At 34.9% G+C, this 19,741-nt stretch overlaps 1 protein-coding gene across 2 annotated transcripts in view; it reads left to right on the plus strand.

Annotated features, from left to right (window-relative positions):
- PRKG2 (protein kinase cGMP-dependent 2) overlaps nt 1-19,741 on the plus strand; it is a 111,065-nt gene that overhangs the window by 15,482 nt on the left and 75,842 nt on the right. For both annotated transcript variants that reach the window (XM_072623035.1, XM_072623036.1), the window contains exons 2-3: nt 11,520-11,686; nt 14,796-14,909. In XM_072623035.1, coding sequence (XP_072479136.1) covers nt 11,520-11,686; nt 14,796-14,909 — 281 coding nt within the window. The remainder of the gene's footprint in view (nt 1-11,519; nt 11,687-14,795; nt 14,910-19,741) is intronic.

Genomic DNA, 19,741 nt, shown 5'->3' on the forward strand with positions numbered 1-19,741 from the left:
AAAATGAAAGGAACTGGGAAAGGAGATATATGCTTATATGCCTAATTTTTAGATTCTTCCTGAAAGGATCATTTATGCCCCTGCAAATCACTAACAGTGGGTAATTAACCATTTTCATAGTTCTTGAAAAGTTCCCTGTTATGTCTTGAATACAAGTCATAGGAAAATAATAATCCCCTCTATTATTACATTTTTCAATTAAAATTTTTTTTCTATAAAGAAGAACTTATTCTCTCTCTTCCTTTTCACAGTGGAAAACAGAAAAAGATAAAGAAAAACTCATATAAAAATACATAATTTTAAGGCAAAACAGTTCCCCATATTGGACATGTTTGAAACTTTATATCTCATTGTGCATCTTGAGTCCATCATGTCTCTGCCACAAAAGGTGGTTAGCATGCCTAATGATTCATCCTTGGGAATTTTGGTTGATCATCACATTGGTGAAAATTCTAAAGCTTTTCAAAGTTCTTAATCTTTATGATGTGTTGTTATTGTAAAATTTGTTCTGATTCTGCTTTGTTCTGAATCAGCGTGTAGAAGCTTCCCAAGTACTTTTGAACCCCCGCCTTCCATCATTTCGTATGATGCACTTGTATTCCATAATAGTTATACGCTACAATTTGCTTAGAAGCAGCTAGATGGCTCAGTGGATAGAGCACTGGGCCTGGAGTCAGGAAGACTTGAGTTCAGATCTGGCCTCAGACACTTAGCTATGTGACCCTGTCAAGTCACTTAACCTCTATTTGCCTTAATTCACTAGAAGAGGAAATGGCAGAGCATTCTAGTATCTTTGCCAAGAAAACCCCATGGATAGTATGATCACATGGGAGTACATGGGCAGTATAGTCCATGGGGTCACAAAGACATGATTGAACAACAAATAATTTGCTCAGCCATTCCCAGATTAATGGACACACTTAGGTTCCAGTTTATTGATGCAATAGAAAGAACTGTTATAAGCACTTTTTTGCATGTGTATCCTTTTCAATATCCTTCATATAATTGTGTAAAAGGATGTGCAGAGTTAGTAAATTTTTTGGGGAATAGTTCCAGACTACTTTACTGAATGGCTAGACCCATTCTCAACTCTGTCTAGAGTCCTTTAATGTGTCTCTTTTCCCACATCCCCTCTAACATTTGTCATTTTCCTTTTCTGTCAGCTTGAACAATCTGATGGAAGGGAACTGGAATCTCAAAGAAGCTTTTATTTGTGTTAATGATTTGGGACATTTTAAAAAATATGTCTATTGATAGCTTGAAGCTTTTCCTCTGAAAACTGCCTGTTCATAGCCTTTGATCACTGATGAACTGAGAATAAGCTCTTGTTCTTATAAATTTGAGTCAGTTCCTTACACATCTTAGAAATGTGGCTTTTATTAGAGAAACTTGGTTCCAAAGACTTTTTTCTCATTCCCCCATTTTCTTTCTGATCACCATTACATTCCCCACATCTACCAGTTTTTGTTTTTGTTTTCAATAAGGTAGCCGGGGTCTTTTGTTTTTCAAACACTGTGCAACTAAGTTTGCTTTCTTCTGTCTTTTTTTTACCCCTCTGAGATGGGGCTATTTAAATTATCTATTTCTTGTTCTATTAATCTAAGGGTCTTATATTTTCTAAACATTCTTTCATTTAAATGATGATATTTGTTGGTATATAGCTGGGCAAAATAATTTTAATATTTTTTTATATTCCTTCATTTCTTTTAAAATTTCTTTTTCTTTTTGTTGCATTTTGAGTTCTGAATTGTTTACCTCCCTATCTTCTCACCCTGCATTAGAAAAGGCCAATATTTCTCTCTCTCTCTCACACACACACACATACACACACACAACCATACAATACATGCTTCCACATATCAGTTCTTTCTCTGGAGGTGGATACCATTTTCATTCCAAAGTCCTTTGTACTTGATTTGCATGTTCATGTTACTCAGAATAGCTTAGTCATTCACAGCTACTGTTTGAACAGTATTGCTGTTACTATATACAATGTTCTCTTGGTTCTGCTTGTTTCACTCCGCATTATTTCATGGAAGTCTTTCCATGTCTTTCTAAAACCAACCTGCTTGTAATTTCTTACAGTATAGTAGTATTCGATCACAATCATATACAACAGCTTATTCAGCCATTACCCAAATGATGGGCATAACCTCAGTTTATAATTCATTGCCACCACAAAGAGAGCTGCTATAAATATTTTAGAACATATGGGTTCTTTTTCTTTTTCCCTGATGACCTTGGAAAATAGACCTAAAGTGGTATTGATGGATTAAAAGGTATACACAGTTTTATAACTCTTTGGGCATAATTCAAAATTGCTATCCATAATGTTTGAAACAGTTCATAATTCCACCAACAGGAAATTTAGTGTCTCAATTCTTCCACATCCCCTCCAGCATTTGTCATTTCCCCCTTCTATCATTTTAATCAGTCAGATAGATGTGAGACAGTATCTGAGTAGTTTTAATTTGCATTTCTGTAATCAGTAATGATTTAGAAAATTTGTTCATATGACTAATTTTGATTTCTTTTCTCAAAAACTGCCTGTTCATAACTTTTGATCATTTATCAATCGGTGAATAGCTCATGTTATTATAAATTTGACTGAGTTCTCTTTATATTTTAGATATGAGACCTTCTTCTGAGAAAATGACTATCAATTTATCCTCCCCCCCAAATTTTCTGCTTTTTTTCTTTTCTTGGCTCCATTGCTTCTATTTGTTCAAAAACGTTTTAATTCAGTGTAATCAAAATTATCCATTTTATATCCCAGAATTCTCTCTTTCTCTTATTTACTCATAAATTCTTTTCTTATCCATAAATCTGTTAAGTAGTATGTTCCATGCTCCTCTAATTTGCTTAAGATATCTATCTCCCTATGTCTAGGGTCATATATCCACTTTGATTTTATCTTGGTAAATGGTATAAGATATTGGTCTATACATAGTTTCTGTCAGCCTGTTTTCTAGTTTTCCTAGCAATTTTTGCCAAATAGTGATATTATCCCAAAAGCTTAGATCTTTGCATTTATCAAACATGAGGTTACTCTAATCATTTACTGCTGGGTATTGTATATCTACTCTATTTCGTTGATCCACCATTCTATTTCTTAGCCAGAAATATTTTGTTTGGATAATTATTGCCTTATAGAACAGTTTAAGATCTGATGTTGTTAGACTGCCTTTCTTTACATTTCATATTCTTGAACTTCTGTCCTTCCAAATAAATTTTGAGGTTATTTTTTTCTAACTCAATAAAATACATTTTTGTAGTTTAATTGAGATGACACTGAATAAGTAGTTTAGACAGAATTGCCATTTTTGTTATATTGACTTGCCCCACCCATGAACAATTAATATTTCTCCAGTGAATTAAATCTGACTTTATTTATATAAAATGTGTTTTATAATTCTGTTCATATATTTCCTGGATTTGGCAGGTATATTCTCAGGTATTTTTTATTTTCTGTGGTGATCTTAAATGAAATATCTCTTACTGTCTCTCCTTGCAGAGCTTTGTTCATGATATACAAAAATGCTAATAATTTATATGACTTTATTATTACCTTCTACTTTACTAAAATTCTTTCAACTAATTTTTTAGTTGAATCTTTAGGATTTTCCAAGTTTACCATTATATGATCTGCAAAAAGGACAATTTTGTTTCCTCACTGTACATTTTTCCCTTCTATTTCTTTTTCTTCTCTTATTGCTAGCATTTCTAGTACAACATTGAATAATAATGGTGATGATGTGTACCCCTGCTTTACTACCCATTTTATTGAGAAGACTTCTAGCTCATCCCATTTATAGATAATACTTGCTGATGGTTATAGCCATATGTTTCTCATCATTTTGAGGAAAAAATTCATTTATGCCTATGCTTTCAAACATTTTTAATATGAATGAATGCTGTATTTTGTCAAAAGCTTTTTCTGCATCTATTTATATAATCACATGATTTTTGTTTGCTATTAATGTAATCAATTATGTTAATAGTTTTCCTTATATTGAACCAGCCCTAAATTTATGGTATTTCTTCATTTCTTGTTCATTTTTCTTAGTAGTTTGGTTTTCCTTAAAAAAAACAAACAAACCAAAGCAAATTAGGCACAAAGACTTGTCTATATCTTTTTTTAAAGCCAGTTCCAAATTTTATTTATTAATTAAATTAATAAGTTGATTTATTAATTTTATTTTTTATAATAAATTTTATTTATTAATTTATTAATTAAATAAACTTGAGTTATTCCTTGAGGAAGTTTTCAATTGTAATTGTAAAGTGTTAATCTCTTCTTAAATTTCAGAATTTATATTTTGGCATTTAATAGAGGTTTTAAAATTTTTGTTGAGTTTTTAAGTATTTTAATTATATGCCCATTTTTTCCCTAGAACCAAGCTTTTCTTTTAAATATTAGCTGCTATGACATCAGTGCATATATGTTAAGTATGGAAATTAATTAATTCTCTATTATCTTTCAGCATGATAAAATTTTCCTATTTTATCTGTTTTAATTAGGCCTGTTTGATTTTTTCTTTTTTCTTTTTTTAAATCTTTTCTTAGATCATTATTGCTATACCTACTTTTTTGAGCTGAGGCATAATAGGTTTTGCTCTATTTCCTTACCTTGCCTTGGTGTGACTCTTTATACTTTAAATGTATTACTTTTCAAGAGAATATTATTATATTTTGCTTCCTAATCTATTCTGCTAAACTTGTCCTTTTTATGGCTGAGTTCATCCCATTCATAATTAACTTTAATTGTATATTTTTTCCATTCCATTTTCTTATATAATTTTGTCTTTTCTCTTGCCCCTCCTCTAACAAAGAAGGATATGGTGATGAGAGAGGAGTGTGTTTAGCAGTTATTTTTTAGGCTTCCTGCTGTCAGCTTCCAGTCTACTGCACCTCTTCTCTTTCCCTCCTAGACTCACATAGTCACATATTCTGACCCATTTAAACTCCTTTCCAGGGTTAGAGTTTCTTTTGTATATAACTAATCCCTCTTTCAGTCTACCCTCCTTATTCTGTCCTTTCCTTTCTCATTGTTCTTTCTTGAGTTGAACGTATTTGTACAACAAATTCTGTCTTTTACATTCTTTTGATCAGTTCAAATCTAAGTAGAATTGAAATATACCTGCTTTCCTCACCCTTTTCTTCTTGTTTGCATAACCTTCATTTTGAAAACCTTCCCTTCTTTCCCACCCTCCTCTTTCCCTAGTGTATTTCCTTTTTCATCTCTTTCCTTTCTTTTTTAAAGATCATCAAAACATAACAAAACTATTCCTGGGTCCTCTGCCTTATTTAACTACATAAATGCATCCTGATGACATTTGGCTTTTGAGAGAACTCTTGTATCATCTCTCCCTATTAAAATGTAACATCCCCTTCCTTCTGTATTCAACTCTAATTGCTTATTCATGTCTACCTTTTTATATTTCTCTTGACTCCTGTATTTGTATTTCAAAGTTTCTATGTAACTTGACCTTTTCACCAGTAATTCTTGGAAGTCCTCTATTTCATTAAAGGTCTATTTCTTCTCTGTAGAATTATACTCAGATTTTCTAGGTAAGTTATTTTTTGGTTTTAAGTCTACATCTTTTACCTTTTGGAATTTCATATTCTAAGCTTTCATCTTCTTTATAGTGGTGGCTGTCAAGCCCTGTGTTATCTGACTCTGGTTTCTTAATATTTATTTGCACTCTTTTTTTTTCCTGTGTTGTAACATCTTGCCTTTGACTTGAGATCCTGTGGATTTTGGCCATGATGTTCCTGGTTATTTTCAATTCTGTATTTTTCTTTTAGCAGGTGACTGGTAGATTATATTTCACTGTGACTTCTGGGTCTAAGAAATTTGAGTGTTTTTCTTTTAAGAATTTTGAAATGATACGTATGCTTTGGGTCATGACTTTCAGGTAGCCTAAAGAGCCTTCAGTTATCTCCCCTTGTTCTGTTTTCTAAATCATTTTTTATATGAGGCACCCTATATTTTCGTCTATTTTTTCACATTTTGACTTTGTTTTAATTTTTCCTGTTTTCTCCTCACATCATTAACTTGTTTGGCCTGTTCTGATTTTCAGAGAATTTGTTGGACAAAGTTTTGTACTTTTTGTACTATGTTGCTAATCCTCCTAAAACTTTTCTTAAATACTCTCATTTATTTATTTTTAATGAAAATGATATTTTTTGTTTTTCTATTACCTTTATTTCTGAATATTTCTCTCTTCCTCCCCTGCCCAGGGAACTTTGTAGCAAAAAATACAAAAGAAAGAAGAGAAAAAAAAGCAGTTTAACAAAATTAATGCACAAACCAAGTCTGACTACACACACACACACACACACACACACACACACACATACACACACACACACACACATATATAAAATGTTCTTTGTAAAGAAGAGAAGTCAGGACTATCAAATTTTCAAATAAAAGGCATGTTTTTTTTCCGATGACACATCTGTAAAGGATTATTGAAAAAATAGATATAATACAATTAAGAATTAATAGCCTAATTGTTAGGACAAAACCACCAATATGAAGTGTACTGTGGGATATGTAAAGTTCTGTAACTAGATCCAAAAATTCAATCATGCAAGTTTAAGGTAGGGAAAACTGACTTGGAAATAGTTCAAGTGAAAAGGGCTAAGGGGTCTTAGGTGTTAACACACTTAATACATAGAGTGTGATTCAACCACTAAAAAACAAACAAAAACTCAATTATAATGTTAGGTCACATTACCGAAAGTATAGTGTTCAGATCACAGGTTATAATGGCTCTTCTGTACTTTGTTCTGATCAGACTCTACCTGAAGTATCATCAAAAATTCAAATTTGGATTCTTCCTTTTAGCAGGAACATTGGAAAGCTAGAGTATTCAGAGGAGGGTGTTTCAAGGTCTAAATATCATGTCTTGTAACATAGACATGATATTCCATCCATGTGGAACTATGAATGTTTTATCTAGAGGAAAAAAGACAATGTGTGATATGTCAGCTCTTTTGAAATAGATGACAGCTTTGAGAAAGGTAACATAGGGTAGCAGATAGAAATAGGGTACTGGACTTAGACTTAGCAAGACCTGAATTCAAATCCTGCCTCAGAAATTTACTATCTGTGTGACCCTAGTGTAGTTCTCAGATTTAGTTTCCTTATCCATAAAATAGATATAACAATACCCATAGTACATACCTCACAATGTTGAGATCATCAAATGAAATAATATTATAAATTGCTTTGAAATCTTTAAAGTCAATTATTATGGATCTCAAATAGACTTTTTCTATCTGTGGAGGTCAGAATAAGAACCAACAGGTGGGACACATTTTTGGCTTGATTTAAGAATGAACTTAAAAAAATAAAGAAGGGAAATGGAGTGGTTAGATAAGGAGGTAACAATCATTGATTAAGCATCTACTATGGGCCAGGTGCTCTGGAATTAGATGCTGTTATTATTCCCACTTTACAGATTAGAAAACTGAGGCATACAGTATTTAAATGACTCACCCAAGGTTACCCAGCTATCTAATGTCAGAGACCATATTTGAACTTCAAGCTCAGCACTTTCATCTTTGCACCCTTACTTACCTAAGTAGAAAGTAGGGAGGGACATTTAGGAAGGAGAGAAAAGAAAGAGAAGGGAAGGGAAGAAGGAAAAGAGAAAAGGAAGGAGCAAAAGAAGGAATGGGGGGAAAATGATATTTTATCACCTAGAGTTGCTCTAAAAGGAAATGGGCTGTCACATGAACTCATGCATGCTCCATCTCTTGTCATATTTTTGGAGGGTTAAATAGTCATCGATCAGGGATGCCATTCCTGCTATTGGTTGAGACTAGTAGACTATGGGATATGTAATGTTCTATGGCTCAGTTAATTTCCTTCTCACAATTTCTGACTTTCAGTGATCAATGTTTTATTATTCCCATCTGTTGCCCTCATTAATGGGTGAGCTGAGCTCAGACCATTATGGTTTCAATATAGCAAGAGTGAGATTTTTTTTTTCTCTGTGTGGGATCCATAGATATCTGCTTCAAGTCCCATGGCCCCTGTTTCAGCAACAGATACCCAATGATTCATTTTACCCTGAGCTAGTTATTCTATTGATTTCTTCCTCTCCTGCTGGATTTCTGCTCCAGTTATGTGAAATGCTTATTAAATAAAAAAAGAAATGAATCTCTCTCATCACTACATATTTTTGGCAGAGATTTCTTAGGTTTAATGGTGTGAAGTCATTTAGTCCATCTCTTGCCAGACCTTGTTGCCAACCAAGGACTAGTGGGTTAGGCAGTCCAATTGCATGTTTCCCCCTTCACTGAGAACTGACTGAATTCAACATCAGGTAGTAGAAGGCATAAGACTTTTGAATTTCTCTTTTTTTATTTTTTCTCTTCTTCACACTCAGGTCTGTGTTATTTTCATATTTTTCATATGCACCTTTCCCAGGCGGCTAGGGATTGTGTAGGGTGAACATGAGAAAATTCTCAGTAATTATGTAAACAGAGGAGTTGTAACCATTGAAAACTTGGCTGAAGGATATTTCAGGGTTATCTCAACTTTTTCTTTGTCCACTTTTGACTCATTAAAAAAGTTCAAATTAAATTTTCATCAATTAACAAAACTTGTCTTCTTTCTATTCCACCTTTTAAAAAAAACTCCCCAGCCTCTTATTTAATTTATAAAATCCTCTTAAACTCTTTTTAAAAACCTCTTGCCTTGTGTCTTCAAAATTCTAGTAAAACGTGTGCCCAAGATATCATTTTGTTTTTGTAAATTTATTTATAGATGTTTTGGGGTCATTCTCTTTTTTGGAAATTTGTGTCCTGAGTATCCTTGTCTCAGTGTCCTTAAATAGTCCCTTATTATGGGAGTCTTTTTTTTTACAAAAAGAATTCTTCCAGCCTACTTAACTTCAGACTTCATATTAGAGTTGGTCTCTGCACATTTCTGGAGGGGATCACTAGGTTGAACTTATGTCCCTTTGGGTCCTAATGCTATTTTCTTGGTGTGTTAATTGTTCTGTTATCCTAGGATCTCACAGACAATTCAGGTTTGGTACCTGCAAACTTTCCTTCCTCTTTAAGTGATTTTATCTAGGGCAAAGTCTGATCATTGACCCCTTGCTCTTAACTTCGCAAGTTCCTGACTTGTGTTTGCTCAGGAACACATTTATGAGCTTGCCCCTGGTTGGAGTGTCAGTAGACTTTTGTTGGACTTAGCTACTATTGTACAGTTGGAAAGCTTTGATAGTCTGGGTTTTCTGCCCTGGTTGTCCCATGGTAGGCTTCTGACCAGTCTTTGGGCTGGAACTGAGACTCTGCTCTGCTTCTGGGATCAGAGTCATTCAGTTGTTGCTAGCTTTTTATCTTATTCTTTGCTTAGTGCACAAGCTTGGGCCTAGCTCTCTGGAATGTCATCACTTGGTACATGGCCCCTCTTTGAACCTACACTGACTCTGGGATTGGGTAATGAGCAACAGAGCTTGCTAGTTGGCACCTGTTTCTACAACGTGCATGAGGCTAGACTCCTCTCTGTGGGTCTGGGACTTTGCATTGCTCTGGTTTACAGCACTGGTCATCTTTTATTTCCTGCATTGAGATTCTCTGTGAGATCATTCTGTCTAGACCCCTTCACCAGGTTCTGCAAACCTTTCTGTTTCCCTTTGCCAAATGGTGCTAGAAAAATAACTCAATTTGATTTTCTATTATGGCTATTTTTAAATTCTCCATCAGGTGTCATTTTATGCACTTGCTAGATCTCTGTGCAGGAATTGTGGGGGAGAGCTTGTCTGTAATTCCTTCTGCTGTTTTATCATCTTGGCACTATCCCTCTCTTTTCTTTTCTAGTTCTTTCCTCATGAGGCTTTATTCCTTTATTTTATAACCCTTAAAAAGCTCCATGACTTCATTTCCTCTAGCAATTCTAGTTGACCTTATCATGGAGATGTAGATATTGTTTGTCTTCTATTTTTGTGTCTTGGAAGATAGTGGCATCATAATAGCTATGGATGATGGGAGTCTGTGTTGTCATTTTGTTTACTCATTCTTGTAGCCTTACTAACCAAATTGAGACTCTGGGTTATAGCCAGGCACTCTGAACATCAAGAGGGACTCTTGGAGCCTTGTTTGGTTTTGATGTGAGTTCTCCTGGATTCCTAGTGCTGACGCCAGATGGATCAGTCTGGGTTCCTTCAAACTTGTCGTGTGCCATACGCAGTCTGATCAAGGGTCAAGCCTGATTCCAGCCCTCCTGGTTTGAGCCTTGCCAACTGTTCATCTATGCATGTGTCTGGGTGACAGTATTATAACCTTGACCCAGTCCTGTCAGATAGTGTGTGTAATGAGGGCTTGTTGATAGCCTGAATGACATGTTGTAGAAGTGATTCTTACTATTTTCTCTTCTATTGTCTCTGATTTCCCTTCCAAAGCTGGAATTTTGTAGTAATTACTAGTGGCAAAATTTCTTCTTTGTGAAAGGGGGTTGGTCCTTAAAATCCTTTCCAGCTCTAAAATAATATTTAAATGGAAAGGAAGTCAAGGGAATACAATTTTAAAGACCCTTCAAAAGAGATGAAACTGGGGAAGGTCTTAATTTACCCATTCATGACTATACTTGGAGTGAAAATGAGGATAGAGATAGAAGGAAAGCCTGGAATAAATGCTTTGGTAAGTCTTTCTACCATTACTATGGCACAGTGAATACAATGCTGGGCCTGGAGTCAGGAAGATCTGAGTTCAAATCTGCTCTCAGACAATAGCTGTGTGACTCTGGGCAAGTCACTTAAATTCTCCATCTCAGTTGCCTCAACTGTAAAATGAGAGTACTAATAGCACCTCCCTTCCAGGGCTGTTGTGAGGGCCAAATGAAATGACATTTATAAAGTGCTTAGAGCAATGTCTGGCACATAGTGGGGCTTAATCAATGTTTCCTTTCTTCCTTCCTTTCTGTCTCTACCATGTGTACTGGGAGAAGAACTTTAAGTAGTCAGTGATATTTCTACTCTGAAGAACAAATCTTTATCTGTAGAAGATTTTAGAAAGAGGAAATCTTGGAAAAGATGATTTTGAGAGTCAATCAATATTTACTTAAAAACAAACATAGCAAAAATATATCCACACTTTTCTAGCAGTCTTCCAAAAGAACAGAATACTTTAATTCTATGGATGAAGCGCTTTGTTGATCTTTGAAAGACCTCAGTGACATATATGTAGCATCTTTCCATTGGCAGAAATTCCTTATCAGCAAAGCAGAAAGGTGTAGTGGAAAGAGTTAGGGGGCTTGCATTCAAATCTTGGCTCTATTATTTAGTATCCATGACCTTGGGCAAGTCACTTTACCTAAACTTTCTGGGCCTTCCTTTCCTTATCTTTAAAGTAAGGGAGTTGGAATACATAGCCCCTAAAGTCCTGTAAAATCTAATTCTGTGGTCTTCGATGCTGGCAGCCAAACCAAAAAATTAAAATAAAAATGATATGTTCTTTATTTCCTGGAAACTAACCTTTCTTTTCTATAACACCAGTGATAAGAAACTCATCACAGAAGCCCTGAATAAAAATCAGTTTTTGAAGAGACTGGACCCACAGCAGATCAAAGACATGGTGGAATGCATGTATGGAAGAAACTACTCACAAGGCAGTTATATTATTAAGCAAGGAGAACCAGGAAATCATATTTTTGTATTGGCAGGTGAGTCTTTGATTAATTAGGTTCTTGATTCTTATAAACAATAATTATATTGTTGGCTATATTTTGATGTGTTCCAGAATTAAAAAAAAACTTATTTCATTAATTTTTCTGAGGTTATCAAATTTTTTTTGTTGTTGTTTAATTATTTTCAGTCATATCCAACTCTTTGTAAGCCCATTTGGGGTTTTTATGGCAAAGAAACTGGAGTAGTTTGCCATTTCCTTCTCCAGTTCATTTTATAGATAAGGAAACTGAGATGACCAAGTGTTAAGTGACTTCTCCAGGGTCACACAGCTAGTAAATATATGAGACCAGATTTGAACTCATGATGAGAGTTCATGGCCTGGAACTCTATCTGTAGAGTCACCTAGCTGCCTTGAGGTCAGGAAACAGTAATACATAAATCCTGCATTACATCCCAGAGATACCAGCATTAATTATTTCCTTCTCACTCAAAAACAAAAAGACAATTTGACTTGTAGTACTGCAGCTAATATTGAAATTCTGATGTTGACTTTCTTGGACCAAAATAAACTCTTTTTAATATACTCCAAAGAAAATTACCAGTCTTTTGAATGAGAAGTTGAAACCAATCCATACATAGATAAATGCAGTGAAATGTGGCAGGATTAGAGCTCTTCAGTCCTTTTTATAAACCACTAAAATATTTCCCTTCCTGTCCCATACTCCTTTGTGGAAGATTAGGAAGACAGTGAGTACCACTGGATTTGGAAATAGAAGCTAAAAAGGGAACAATTCTCAAATGGAGATGAATCATAAGTATTTATTCAACCCTTTGCTTGCCAAAGTTTGAAACTAGCCCCAGTTTGGACATTTGAGTGCAAGGTACCAAACTAGGCTACTAAGACTGGAGTGATGAAAGAATTATTTCAGGCTGTTGACTTGAATAGTCTAATAAATGATTTGACTGGACTTGGTTCTTGAGGCTATAGGTCAAGAGTACATGTTTTAGAGTCAAACATGATAAGAATTAATATACATAATATACATGTATATATGTAATGAACTTCTATACACATACATGCATATATGTATATGTACATATATTCCTGTTCACATCTTACAGAAGACTGTGATTCTGTACTCTGATTATCTGAACAGATCTTAAGTATTGCTTAAGTATTATCATAAATGCAATTTCATTTGTTCATGGAATATCATTTTTCACATCTCAATCCTTTTATCTATTAGATTCCCTGGAAGTTATAGTGGAAAGAATCCTGAATTGCTGCAGTGAGAATTCCTGAATTCCCCCTCCCTTGCCCCCAACATACATCCAGTTCTTCTATTTACTGCCTGTGTAACCTGGAGCATGTCACTTGGTCCTCTCATGTCACAACTAAGGGGTATACAAACTTATCTCTTAAGCCTTTCCCAATGCTAAATCCTATAAAGTGTTGGTATGGTTACCAGTACATTAGCAGTTTCATTATGGCTCAGTCTTTGGAGACTGGTAATCTCATTTTACTTCTCTGTTCTGAAGAGTTCTTCATCTCTAACACTTTTGTAATTCACTCTGCATTGAAATGACAAGTTACAATTTTAAAGAAAAACTGCTTAGTTATTAGAGTTATCTCAAAGTAGAATAGGTTGTATTGAGAGGTGATTACTTTTCATTGCTGGAGGTTTCTAAGAAGGTATAGGTGATGACTCTTTGAGTCTCATATTCCTAAATTCTACAAAGGGGATAATTATTCTCACATCACCTGCCTGTAATGGTTATTATAAGGAAAGTGATTTTAATAGTGTAAATGTTCACTTTACCGTTGCTGTTTTTTGTAGAGGGGATCAGGTATGGAGAAAGATTTTAGAGTTACCAAAGGATTACTTCACTTGATCCTTCAAGTCCACTGAGAGTATGGTATAGTGCAAAGAGTATCAGATTTCCTGCTAGAGGACTGCTTTGTTAATCTTGACTCTGAGATTTACTACCTGTATGACTGTGGGCATGACTCACTCTTCACCTTTCTGTTTCCCACTTTCCTTGAGGTTAAATGAGGGGGGTGAACTACAGTGACTCCTACGACCTCTTCCAAGTCCAAGATCTTACAGTAGTATCCTCACTTTAGATTTGGGCTGGGGAAGAGTGGATTTAACTGAGTTACCTTAAATCATACAGCTAATTAGTGACAGGCTTCAGGTTCATTTCCAGTTGACTTCCAATGAGATACACATTCTGATGACTGGGATCCAAAATCTCCTGTAAGATCAGAAAGACAAAAATCAAGCAAGATCCCATTTTAACAAACTCTATAGAATGACCCGATGATTTTTTTGGTAGACATTGAGTTTAAATAAATTCTTTTTTTCTTAAAATACATATCCCAAGAAATGACTCAGAAGTTATCCGGCATCTGCATAATGAATTGAGGAAAAATGAAATTGAATACTTTCAAACTCAGTAGGGAAAGAGGGATATGTCTTATATAGCCTTTCCTCTACTAAACTCCTAGATAATTTTCATGTTGGGGCTATTTTGTTGTTGATGTTACTATTGGTGATGGTTTGCTCATCATTTAGGTTTTCCACACCCACTGTCAGGGTGATGGACTGTGTGAGGTAATTTATATTACTAGTGATTTATGTAAAGTTTACAAAATGCAGTACAAATATTTCATTTTAGCTTTACAACAATTCCAGGAGGCAGGTCTTATTATTATAATAATTATTATAATTATAATTATTATAATACCCTTTTTTTCAGATGAGGAAACAGAGGCAGACAGGTTAAGTGACTTTCCCAAGGTTACACAGCTAGTTAATCTCTGAATCAGGATTTGAACTCAGGTCCTGCTGTTTACAGGTTCATCATTTTATCCATAGCATTAAGAAAATCAAAGAGTATGTTAATTGACGTTTAGGCATTCATTATATGATTTAAAATTGTAGATAATTAATTTTAAGCAGATCAACAAAACCCTGTTAATTTCTTTCATACATCAGAATATGAAAAGAGCTTTGTTATATAAAACTCTCCTTGTTATTTATTTTTATCTGTGTGCTTTTTGATTCATTTTCTCATTTAGTTTATGTAATCTAGCTTGATTTTATTGTACTCCTGTTCTAAAATTGTGCTTGACAATTTTAGAGGGAAGAGTAGAGGTATTCCAAGGGAACAAGCTTCTATCACCAATCCCAATGTGGACAACATTTGGCGAGCTAGCCATTTTATACAACTGTACAAGGACGGCTTCAGTAAAAGGTACATTTTCCATAACATCGAACTAATAAAAAATATTAAATATATTAAAGTCACTATTCTAACAAGATGTGAAGTGTTTTCATGGTCTTTTCTAAATGTACACTGACAGTAATTGAGTGAGCCAAAAGTGCAATGCACTTTGGAAAAGTGAAATAGAGAATTATTGAAACCATCCAGGTGATTTAAATAAAATAGAATGTTTCCCCATGGTTATCTGTATATCTAACATAAAAATGACTTTTCATAGCATTATTCTAATATTGAAGTTGATCTGTGACCTCGCCAAAATGGGCATTATTTGTAACAATGAAGATTGTAGACTGTCTGTTCTTGCCCATTTTGTGGGACTCTTGTCTGTATCTTTCATAATTTCATCACAGGGGGTTAATCCAATGAATTGTCACCTTCTTTCATTTTTCTTGACATCACAAGAATACCAGTGGAGCATACAGTGTACCAGTTGTCCCTCGTTCTGACAACGTGATCAACTCTTCACCCATGAACACTTTTCTTAGCCCATCAATTAAAACTGATCCCCTTTGATCTCTCATGCCACTGTGATCACTCCTATGCACAGCTCACCTTATAAGTTGTCTTTTAAGTTTTGTCTGCATGTATTATCTCTCAATAGTCTACATGACCACAGACAATTCATGTAAGGCCAACTGTGAAGTAAGGGGCTTGGACAAGATATTCTAGGTGTCTTTAAGCTTTAAATCTATGGTCTTTGTTGTATCTCAAGTACCTTGCACACACACACACACACACACACACACAGTAGGCATCTAATACATCTTTGTTGGTAAACTGTTCTGTTCTTAAAAAAAACAGGAAGTAGCATCTCTTAATTTTTTAAAAATCATATTTGATCTTTATAGCTATGTCACTTTGGTTTTCATGTAAAGTTATTTCCTTTTTCTCATTTCAGTACCATAGCTTCAGCTGGAAATGATCATTCACCTACTCTTTTCTTGCCTTTTTTTATTTCCATCTTCATCTTTGCTCTTCTCTATCTACCCTTCTCCGTAAAGCTGGTTAAGGATTCTTTCCCAAAGAAAAACCTATCTATATTATCACAAGATGCCAGTCCCCAGAGTATTAGAAGGAGAAGTACCATAGAAAAGTACCACAAGAAGTATCAAAAAAAACCATAAAGACTCAACTGTAAAGAATCTTCAACTGAATTATACATCTTCAGGCTTCACCACAGGCTAGTTTCCTTTTGTATGACAGCATGTGTCTGAGCTACCTCCCAATGACTTAGGGAGTTCAACATGACCTTAGAGAGTGTGAGTCCTAATCACACACCTAATGCCAAAGATTCTGTCTTGTAAATGACCTCACAGGCTTAGTCGAACCCATATCTGAAGAAGAAATCTCACTACAGTATCCAAAATAGGGGATCATACAGACTCTACTTAGAGACTTAAAGTGAGAGGAAGCTCAGTACCTTCCAAGATATCCTGTTCTACCTTGCTAGGAAAATTTTCTTTTAAAAAAGTTATTGCTTTTTTCATTTTAGCAATGCATTTATGGAACAACATTCCCCATAAAAATTTTCTCTTGTTTAAAAACAAAGGAACATAACCACATTTTGACAATATATTATGCAACATTCTGCATCTGTACTGACCACCTCTTTGCCAGGAGGAGAAAAGCATTCATCATTATTGGTTCTCTGGAGCCAGAATTGTTCTTTGCCTTTTATACAAATAATATCTTTTAGTGCTATTTTCATTTGAATTATGATGTATATTTTGTATGGTTCTCTGCATATTGTTCTCTTGCCTGTGATTTCTTTACTCTATACCAATTCATGTAAACCTTCCCATATATCTTTGATCTCTTATTCATAATTTCTTATCATGCAATAATATTGTTTCATTCATATTCCATAATTTATTCAATAATTTCCCATTTGGTGAACACCAACTTTATTTCCATCTTTTTGAACTATGGAAGGGATTTCAGTGAATATTTTTGTATTATATATTGTGCTTTGATCACTTATATACTGGGAAATAGGGCATGATCCTTTTATCAATTCTCTGTTTCTCATACAATCCCAGAATTTCACAGTTAGAAGGAAGATCAGTGACTATTTAGTCTAATCCTTACCTGAACAAGAATTTCCTTTGAGAAAATGTCAACAATGTTGGCTCAATTTGAGCTTAAAGTGCATTTAACTCCTAGGTCTTTTTCAGACTACTGTAGTCTTACCCCTTCTTGGACTATTAAAGTTACCTCAGAATTTTGTATTCTTTTCAATTAAATTTCATGTCACTAGAGTTATTTCAATGTTCTAGCGAATCAAGATGATTAAAACCTGGCAAACAATAATAATAAGCTACTTATTTTTATTATTATTAACAAAGGTTTAAAGAATTGAAATAGCTTGCCCGTAGTCACACATCTAATAAATAATCTGAGGAAGGATTAGAATTGGGGTTTTCCTGATTCCAGGTGCATCCATTCCACCATCTATCTGTCTAGTGTCTTAGTTATCCCTCTCAGCTTTGCATCATCTGCAAATTTGATAACTGTGGACTCTATACTTTTATTTTATCCTCTTTTTCCATTTATGTTTTTATAAAAATCTTTGGCAAAATACCAAAAAAAGAAGGAATTGGAGAAAAGTTTGTGATACTTCAACTGAACTCATAAGAGCATAAAGAACAATCCTTATTTCACACTTTGTTTGTTGTTCGGTCGTTCCAGTCATGTCTGACTCTGCTTGGCCAAGATACTAGAGTGGTTTGCCGTTTCCTTCTCTAGCTTATTTTGTAACTGAGGAAACTGAGGCAAGCAGGGTCACACAGCTAGTAAGTGTCTGAGGCCAGTATAAAAATTTTAGGACTGCATCATCATGTAGTCCTTTCCAGGTGTTCAAATAAATTCACTTTTCTAGGTTTCTCTTGAAGTATTACGTTTGCATTTCCAAGTTCCTACTCAGCTCTGGCATTTTCATCATAAATGTTTGAAAGTCTTCTATTCCATTAAAGATGCATTTCTACCCTTGAAGGTTTATACTCACCTTTTCAGGGTAAGTTTTTCTTGTTTGTAAGTCCATAGCTTCTGCCTTTTGGAATCTTGTAGTCAGACTTCTTCTCAAGATGACTGGTTGAGCAGGAAGTAGACTGCTCAGCCCCCTCATGTCTTCTCCAACAAAGCCTTGAAGTTAATATCACACCAAATAATGATCAAGAAATCCAGTGAGAACTTACATCAAGCGATTTCTTTCACTCCAGTACCACACAAAAATCAGCCAGAAGGGCTGCTTCTCTAGTAAAGTTTAATGTCAAACAGCACAATCAAAGATAGGATATATATCAGCTCCAAGGATCTAAGTCTGGAGGCAGCAAGAAAAAAGGACTTCCCCTGAGAAGGCCCTAGGATAAATAGGAAGCTCAGGGTAGAAAGCTTGGATGGCCCAAAGAGTGGTAGAAGACAATGACCAAAACTGATGCAGATATACCAGCTGATATATCCCTAGAACTCTGTCCTGAGAAACCAGAGAGGATCATAAATATCTAACTTCATGAATCTCAAAGGAGTCAACCCTGGGAGGTGGAGTCAGTGCAATAACCCAAGGGACCCAGGGATAGGTCAAACAGGGCTGACCATCCCACCTAAATCTACAGCTGAGGCAGAGCTTGGTCCTGGCACCAAGCCCCAAATCTGGAGCTACAGCTAGGGAGATGAACAAATCAAAGAAAATCACTGACCAGTATCAAACATTATTCCAGATATAGAGATTTCCCTCCAAAGAAGAAGAGAGTGACTCTGTAACAACTGTAAATAGAAACTCCAAAGAAAAAATAGACTTTTCCTGGATACTTGGAAGAAATGAAGCAAGAGATAAAAATTAAAATAAGAGTTCTGGAAGGAAGAATTTGGAAGGAAATAAATAGAACAGAATAGAAAGTGGTAAAACTTACCCAATAATGGACTCCCTAAAATGCAGAATAGATCAAACAGAAATCAGTGACTCCATGCAATTGCAAGAAATATTAGGACAAAATCAAAGGATTAAAAAATAGAAGAAAATGTTAAGATACTTGATATCAAAAAGGACAGGCCAAGGAGAGATAATTTAAAAATCGTGGGACTATTTGAAGCTCTGATTTTAAAATAGGCCTGACTGCTTTATTTCAAGGAATTATATGAAAACTTACTAGATCTGTTAGAACTATAAGTGGAAATTAAAAAAAAAAAGATTCTACTGATAACTCCTGAAAGAAATCCCAAACTTAAAACTCCCAGGAATATATAGCCCAAATCCAGAATCTCCAGTTTAAAGAAAACGTACTGCAAGCACCCAGAAAGAAGCAGCTCAAATATCAAGAAATCGCAGACGAGATCAGGTAAGATCTGACAACCACCACTATGAAGGAGTGAAGACCTTGAAATATGATATTCTTAAAGGCAAAAAGTGTAGGTTTACAACCAAGAATAACTTACTTGGCAAAGTTGGGTATAATCCTACATGAAAAATGGACTTTAATGGAATAGAAGACTTTTAAACATTTCTGATGAAAAAAGTAAAGATAAACAGAGTGTTGAAATGCAAATATAGGAGTCCAGAGAAACCTAGACAAATAAGTATACATGAGCAATTGGAAAGGAGCTGTATGATGGTAGAGGGTGAGAAGAAACAGGTATGTCTTCAGAACCTTAGGTTCTGAAGGGTATTGAAGGAATTAAATAAGAAAAACTGAGGTTCCTGGAGGGGTGAGTGGACTGGTTCTGTTCTGAGGACTTTCAGAAGAGCAAAGAACATGAGTGTAGAAAGAAGGAAAGGTGGATAGAACTTGAGTTTACAAACATGGAAG

Source organism: Notamacropus eugenii, chromosome 7 (genome assembly GCF_028372415.1).
Source record: "Notamacropus eugenii isolate mMacEug1 chromosome 7, mMacEug1.pri_v2, whole genome shotgun sequence".
NCBI classification, from domain to species: Eukaryota; Metazoa; Chordata; class Mammalia; order Diprotodontia; family Macropodidae; genus Notamacropus; species Notamacropus eugenii.